The sequence below is a fragment of the Gallus gallus genome, chromosome 1, assembly GCF_016699485.2.
Source record: "Gallus gallus isolate bGalGal1 chromosome 1, bGalGal1.mat.broiler.GRCg7b, whole genome shotgun sequence".
Classification (NCBI taxonomy): domain Eukaryota; kingdom Metazoa; phylum Chordata; class Aves; order Galliformes; family Phasianidae; genus Gallus; species Gallus gallus.
Genome location: NC_052532.1, coordinates 50,344,386 through 50,352,647, shown reverse-complemented (window position 1 = coordinate 50,352,647; position 8,262 = coordinate 50,344,386). Strand labels below are relative to the sequence as shown.

The 8,262-nt window shown below is 44.6% G+C and overlaps 1 protein-coding gene across 5 annotated transcripts in view; it reads left to right on the top strand.

Annotated features, from left to right (window-relative positions):
• GRAP2 (GRB2-related adaptor protein 2) overlaps positions 1-8,262 on the top strand; it is a 39,806-nt gene that overhangs the window by 25,885 nt on the left and 5,659 nt on the right. For all 5 annotated transcript variants that reach the window (XM_001234081.7, XM_046907864.1, XM_025155263.3 and 2 more), the window contains 4 exons: positions 137-239; positions 3,507-3,598; positions 6,131-6,250; positions 7,960-8,128. In XM_001234081.7, coding sequence (XP_001234082.2) covers positions 162-239; positions 3,507-3,598; positions 6,131-6,250; positions 7,960-8,128 — 459 coding nt within the window. In that variant the 5' untranslated portion in view covers positions 137-161. The remainder of the gene's footprint in view (positions 1-136; positions 240-3,506; positions 3,599-6,130; positions 6,251-7,959; positions 8,129-8,262) is intronic.

Below are 8,262 nucleotides of genomic sequence, written 5' to 3'. Positions count from 1 at the left end.
CTATTAACTAATATCTGCTAATGGTAGGTGCATGCTCATCTATGTGCAAATCACAGCACTGCTTATAAGCTTTCTGCAAGCTAGACTCAGCAGTCTCAGCAGCTTATAGATACTGACCTGCATACACTTCTTTCAGCTCTGCTCTGCCACCAACACGCAGAATGGAAGCCATTGCCAAGTTTGATTTCACTGCTTCTGGAGAGGATGAGCTGAGTTTCCAGGCTGGGGATATCCTGAAGGTAAGTGCAGCTCTAAGAATCACTAAAGGTCAGTGCTGATATTCTGCTAAGGCTTTCTGCCTTGACAAAGCATATGAATGCTAATGTCTATAAACTGGGATAGAAATGCAGGACACTAGATTCCCATAGGTCAACAAGCAACCTCCACTGGGTCCACTCTACTTGACTTTAGGTCTCTAAACTGCGCATGTAGTTGTCCTATAGTCCTCTAGTAATCAATGGGGAAGTATAATAATCTTTGCAGTGGAAGAGATCCAATTCTTTGGTAGAATAGTTTTTGAAGATCCTGTCTGTTTTTGTCAACTATGTAGGCAATCTACAGTGACTGTGTTTAGGACGACTGTGTCTAAAGGTAAACAGAATGAATATGAGCCAGAGAGTTTGCTGTATTTCTCGTTTCCAGCTCTTAAACTGTTAAAACGATGGTTACCATGCACTGTAGAACTTACATCTAACTTTTCACCGTGATTACTGTGAGTTGCCGCAGGGGCTTTAAGCAGTTGCAAATGGAAGAGGAAATGTCCATGAAACAGTCTGTTACACACATAATGGAAAAGTTTAAGAGGTCCTCAGCTAGTAACGTTATACACACTCCTGCAGGAACTGAGCAGTGGAAGAATGGCAAATTGGCAGAAGTCATCATAAGAAATACGGGGTATATGAGTCTCTTGAATGTTGATGCGCGTGTGTTACAGTAGAACAGTTTGTTAACCCTACTGAAGTGCCATAGATGAAGCCACACTCTGCTCCACCCTAATTATTTATACACTTTTCAACCCACAACATAGCTGTTCTGCTTTGGTTGAAAATGGCTGAGCAAAACACTTCTCTAAGCCCTTAACTCCTCCACTTGCCAAAGGGATATTGCAAAACAATGAGATATAAAATCTTGTTCTATCAAGAAACCTTCACCATGTCCCTGTACAGTCCCAGCTGTTCCATTTAATGACCAGATATTATGTCTCAGCCCTGCCTCTTCCATCACTAGCATTTCTCATTTTATTGCCCTTTTAATCCTTGCAACTTAAACAAAGCTAATGGCATCCAGAATTCATTAAGATCAAAGACTTCTTTTTCCCCCAGTGCTATGTGAGGGATTGGTTAACACTCCCATTCCTATTTCTTCCTTAATTTCAGAGTAGTCCCTACATCCCTACCATCCCCTGATCTTTACCTGATATCTGCTTCCTCAGGAGACTGTGGTTTCATTAAAGCCCTGGCTACGGTGACAGCGTCAGCCAGATCACTTCTCCTTCTGTTACTCAGTTTCCCTTCCTGTACAATCGTTAGAAACTAGAGCTTTCTTTCAAACTACATTGGAAGCTGCTGATGAAAAACGGTCAAATATATCGGTATTAATATTAGTAGTCACTGAGACTTCACTATCAGAAGTCAGACAGCCTCTTGCTTTAAGGTCCTTGAGATGAACAAATTCACACTGCCCAAGACATAGTAGCAGTAAAATAACCTGAGCAGTGTCTCTCCATCTGGCAAACGCACACATACATTCATACCCCATCCCGAGCCCCCTTCTGCTGCCTGCTCAACCTGCTGGCTGTCTGCTCTGATTTACAAAGGAGATAAAATGAACAGTATTGATGCAGAGACTAGAAAACAGGAAACACGAGGCCCTCAACCACCAGTGACAGGAGGAAATCCACCCTCTCTCTCACACACACACATCCCACATCCTTCTCTGAGATGATGACACACAGAAACCTGACAGTCGTGCACTAAGGACCAGCAGGTATGTCATTCTAGAGACACTGCTGCCAACAGGACTTGAGCAGGGCATGGTGTGTGGCTATCATTCCCTTTGGTTGGCCACAGCAGCGAAAAAAAGAACCTTAATCCTGCACACAGTGATGGGGTAGGCAGTAACTGGACAAGAAGGGCTCTCCATGGCTTTCTTTCTCAACCTTTCTTTATCCAAATGCATGGAAGAAACCTATGTGGAAGGCAAGGCAATGGAGAATCAGCCCCAGAGACTGTAGCATCCTGTTGCCAGCACCAAGCAGTTAGAGTGTGTTAGGCTCCCAGAAACATGGGATTGGCTTATAGAACAAGTATTATTATTGTTAAACAATAGATTTCAAATGAGGTCTTTTCCACTTGCTTTCTCCTTTTAAAACTGTCAGTACACATCCTCTCAGGCTCCACTCCAAGACCAGAATGAGCATAAACACATTCTACTTTATAAAAAGGAATTCTGTCCAATGAATTGGAATGTCAAACAGAACGCCAATGACCGCAATGTTTGCAGGAAAACCACAAACTTGCTGTATCCCTGTCCTCTTCCTGCTAGCTGAGGTCTGCACCAGAGACCATCTGCAAGGGAGCAGTGAATTTGGGCAGTCTATGGTCAGCAGTGTGCTCCCGATGGACCTTTTTGGTCAGCATTAATGTGAACACTCTTGAAGCTGCTCCATGTGCGTGGTAGGCTGGCTTCCTGCTGCCCTAGATATTGGAATTGTAAGAGTTGCTTTACAATACTTTTTGCCTCCTTTTATCTACCCTGGCAAAGCTCACGACCACTGAAAACTTAGCCCAATTTAATAGCCCAGTAAATAAATAGCCTACTAAATAGCCCACTAAATAGTCCAGAGAGTTAGTGGATGTGCCACCCCTGGTGATATTCAAGGTCAAGCTGAACTAGGCTCTGAACTGCTCTAGCTGTGGGTGTCCCTGTTCATTGCAGGGGAGTTGGACCAGATGGTCTTTAGGGGTTCCTTCCAATTCAAATGATTCTATTAAATGCTCTCTTGCAAAATGGTGTGTTGAGAGCATAGGATGACTTCTGCGCAGCCATAATACACACGCACACAGGTGTAGCTGTATATCCTTCCATATACATACATGTCAGAGAAGTTTTCACAGATTTTTTTTTTCCCTGTGAGTCTGAGATGATCCAGGACTATTAAAAGCAGCACAGAGAACTCCTTAAACCCCCATTAAATCCTTCTGAGCTGGTTTCCCTCATCTCACAGACATCAGAGATATGCAGACTGCAGCCCCTGCCACCTGGAGAGGCATTCAGATGAAGGGATAAAGTTAACAAGCAACCAGTCTAATTCCACTTGGCCTTCTTCACTGTTTTGTTTGCACTGAAGTGGCCATCAGCCACTAATGCTGCTGTAAGGTGGGTAAGAAGTGAAGCATATGAGGAATTCTCTTTCATTTTTACACAAAACTGGTTTTCAGTCAGTGTTTTAGTGACTTTTGCCTTCTTCAGGAGACAAGTTTATTCAATCTGTCTCTCCATTGCAGATTTTGAGCTCCCAGGAAGAATGGTACAAAGCTGAACTCCGAAGCCAAGAGGGCTATGTTCCTAAGAATTTCATTGATTTTCATGTTCCCCCGTAAGTGTCATAGAAAATGCATGCACCAGCATTGCACGTTTCCAAAGGATAGTCCAGTACGTGTGTGTGTGTGTGTGTGTGTGTGTGTGTGTGTGTGTGTGTGCAAGTGCAGATAGGCAGGCATGACAGAGGAAATACTGGTTATAACACACAATCATAGAAGCATTAAGGTTGGAAAAGACCACTAAGATCATCTCGTCCGGCCGTCAGCCCATCACAGTTTGAGGCTGGCATGAAGCCATGCACAGTTCTGCCACCGCACCTTTTTCTTACCCTTCAGCATCCTCTGTTCTTTCAGAACTGAATAGTTCTCTTTATCGCTCTCCAGTGACTCCTTTGTCACTGCTGCTCGTAGGGATGCCACTGGGATGTGGCAGGAGCCGCATGAAGCTCTCCTTGGACAGAAGGAGAATAGTCACGATGTGAAGTCTTGGCAACAGAGACAGAGGCTGAGCACAAAAGGAAGAGCAAAAACTCTCTGTAAATGAACTATAAAAGCATAATTCCCTCCTCCCAACTCTTTCACCGCATTCTCTCTCGTTCCCCACCCTGCCATCCGCATTCCCTCCCCCTGCGACGTGTGCGAGCTCCTCTCGGTACACTAGAGGTCAGTGCAACGCCGCACCAAGAGTGACAGCTGGTGTTGCTCGTGGATTGACAGAGATGATAGACCAGACGTGTCACTCCGCTCCCACACACACGCAGAAGCAAACACACATCCCTCTCCACGCTTTGTGCCTGTGCACCCAAACACGGAGCTGTCGGGGGGCAGGCGTACCTCACCTCTCTCTCCCTACTGGGAAGATGGCACTTTCAGGAAGGACTGAGAGGTGCTGAAGTGCTCGCTAAGCACGCTTTCTGGCCCTGTGCCATAAGAATGCCAATAGACTGCAGTTTTATAGCCTTTTTCCTTTCAGTTGGCAGAAATCCTCCCTGAAGCCCCTCTAAGAACCACGTGGATGAGGCACTGAGGGACGTGGTCAGTGGGCACGCTGGGGATGGGCTGACGGTTGGCCTGGGTGATCTTAGAGCTCTTTTCCAACCTTCATGATTCCGTGATTCTATTCAGTGATCCCAATGTTGTCCTCTTTCAAAATAAGCGCTGCAGCATTTCAGAAGAAAAGGGCAGAGCACATCCCAGGCCCAGTTCTGCTGGCTCTGACACGCTGGTGCCTGAACAGGCAAATGCCATTTTGCTGGATTTTGCACCCTACGCGTAAGCGCTGCTGTTCCCTTTGGAGGTGGCATTGCTGGCCTCTCTGGATGTGAGCCCACCTGCTCAGCTGAGCCAAAGCACTTCGTTTGCTCTGCAAAGATGGGCTGTTGTGCTGGGGCCTCAAGGGGCCAGGGTCTCCCAGTGCATTGTGCTTGCTGGCTCTCTTGCAGGGCTGTGGCGTCCCACAGGGAAACGAGCAGCTTCTTATTTTCACACATGTTTTCCTCATGATGTTTTCTCCGTGCGAGAGGAGCCATGAAGAAACACTGCCACTCTGACACTTCCTTAAGAGCAGCACACCTGCACTGCGAAGCAGCTCAGGGCAAGTGCTAGAACCAGATGTAGGGAAGAAAGTCGTTTCCTCTTTTTGATGGGCCATTTCTTCCAAGTGTGTACTGTCAGTAAGCATCAAAACTTCATATCAATGCTGACTAAATTCTGATTTCCCACTGACTGTTGATGATACAGAGGTAAACCACGATGGTGGCGATGAGAAGAGTAACAAAACTCAAAAGGTTTAGTTATAGAGCTTGCAAAACTATCAGTCCTTGATTTTAATGCAAAGCAGCTAATGAAGTGTTACACAAAACCAGAAGACTGCAGATTATGGATCTTATTACCTGCAGACATGCGGAAGTACACACAGTGGTTTTTCTCTCTACTTAAAAATTCCTATAGACACTGTATTATTTTACTATTTCATGGTGACTTTTCTCATTATTTGTCCAATGGCTTATACTGCTGGCTAAATTTACATGAGCCTAGTTATGAATTCTGGGGTTCTGAGATTTTGTGGTGTTACAACTCTTGCAGAAGCCAATTTATTAGCACTGAAATTTCATGCCTTGCTTCTGTTAAAAATTTATGTTTGTTCCTCACAATATATCCATCACAGTCCAGTAATTTTCAATCAGTTTACCAAGAGCAATTTGATGTATGTCTGAGAGTTGTGTGTGTATGTGTGTGTGTATGTATATATATAGATATATATATATATACCTCTGTAATTTAAAATCTCTTTGAGTAACACCTTACTTCACTGTGCCTGTAATTAAACTTTTGGCTGAGTATTGCTTAGCAGGCCAAAGCTTACATTGGCCTCTTTGCATCTAAGTGCTTTTACTGCTCAAAGCAAATGGTCCACACCCATCAAGACCTTGTACCTTCCACCCCCTATCCTGTGGGATGTGGGATCCTCTGGTTCCTTTGTCTTTGCACCATCCTGTTTATTCATATTCTCCTTACCCTCAACTTTTCTGTTCCTTATCTTCATTCTTACCTTTATTCATGTTTCCATGACTTCTCCCACTTGACAGCTGGTTTGATGAGAAGATATCCCGCCATGAAGCTGAGAGCATCCTCATGAACAAAGGAGTTGGTTCTTTCATTGTCCGAGCCAGTCAGAACTCTCACGGTGACTTCTCCATCTCTGTCAGGTATCTGCTTCTCACAACATTTTTCTGCGTCTTTTTCTGGTTAATGATCTCCCTAGCTCCTTCTTGACAGGAATCCTAATGGGACCTTGCCTCTCAAGAAGTTTGCATGCCGCCAGCCAGGCAGTGCCTCTGTGTCACATGAATGAGAATGGATTAGGCACCTGATTCTCCGATGTTTCAATCTCCTTTCAAGTGACACAGTGAATGTCCCATTCCAAAGCTGCATACCCTGGAGATCTGCTTCTCCAGAAGAGCTGCACCAAAGTGGAGTGGTACATGGGACATCTCCCACAGTGCAAAACATGTGCCTTCCAATTGTATTATTTGCCTGACAGCTTCAGTTACTATATCCAAGAATTCCATACTACCCATTAAGACAAGACTATTACATTATTAACTTATTTCCCACCAGTCAATTGGATAGAACTGGCTTTTAGTTGCTAGCAGCCCAGCTGCTTTACATCCATTTATTGCACCATTTAAAGCAGATCTGTTAAATGCTGGTCAGTTTCCAGATTTTCAATTAATCGATATTCAGTCAATAATCAGTTATAAACTAAAGTACTGATTAGGACTGCCTTTTCCAAGCATTGTGAACTTTCTGTTTCAGGGAGCTCAAAAAGTATCTGGGGGGAATGCAGGAAAACATGTTGCCAGGATCGCTTACTCCACTGTGGACCCCTCTTTCTGTGTCCCAGTTCAAGAGACTATGGCTACATGTACACCAATGGTCTGAGCGCTGCCTGGCACTTTCTCTGGCCTGAAGGTCAAACAGTGCAGCAGAGTTCAGACCCATATGGCTAAATTCTCTTCACCTCACAGGACAGAACGGTTGTATTCACAAGCTTCACTGGCAATGGTTCCTGGCCCATGCTGTACCCATAACAGTTGTGTGACTGTAGCACTACAAGATAGCACTCCAGTCCCTGTCTGGTCCCTGTTGAGATTATTTGTGTAGATGTAGCCTCTGAGACCAATGCCTTGAGTTCATATTGTTGCACAGAGGAAGTAAGAACCAAAAACAGATCACCAGATCACATGTGGTGCAAAGAGGAATTGTCCAAATCAGGTAAGAGGTAAGGGAAGGAGTGCTGCACGGCAGAGCAGGGCAGGAGGTGAGACTGGTAATTTTTTCTTGTAACAGCAACTAATAATTTTTTGTTTTCTTTCTTTTTGGTAGGGAGACAGACCAGTAGTCATGGTATTACACTAGATATTGTGCAATTATAAAATATAGTGTGTGACTGTGTCTTATGACTATGTCTTCAAGAAGTGGTGATCTCAGTGGTGCAGAAGAGTATAATACATCTCATAGTCAGTTCAGTCTGGTGTTAACAGGAACCTGAAGACGCCAGGGGGTAGATTACAACTGCACATTTGAGTATCGTACAAAGTACATAATAGAGAGCTATTGGATATTTTGGGCCCCGAAAGACTTTCCTTCAGAGGATAGGTTTTACAGCCCCATGCCTCGCTCCGACAGTACTCTGCGACTGAGCAGCCCTTCAGCATTCTATGTTTGTTAGTTAATAGGTCTTTTGAAATACAAAACCGCCTCTAGGTCCAGTGCATGCAAGAGTTGCCATCGCTTTACTTTCCAGAAGTCTCAGTTTGGCCAAGTGGCAGAAAGAACTGTTCTGATTCCCTTCTTTTTCAAGGAAGATGACGGTGCAGTCCAGTTAATCTCTTACTTTCCAAATTGGATTCAGGCATGAAGATGATGTACAACACTTCAAAGTGATGAGGGACTCGAAGGGAAACTATTACTTGTGGACAGAGAAATTCTATTCACTGAACAAGCTGGTAGACTACTACAGGACAAGCACCATCTCCAGGCAGAAGCAGATCCTCCTGAGGGATGACAGCCGAGAAGAGAAGGTAAACACAAGCTATCCTCAGGAGTTCTTGAGTAAGACACCCTTCTATTGAAGGAATTTAGCCCACAGGAATGTCTTGCAGAGAGTGTGAGGGAGGGTCTATCCTTGGAGGACTGACCACAGCACTGTGCTGGT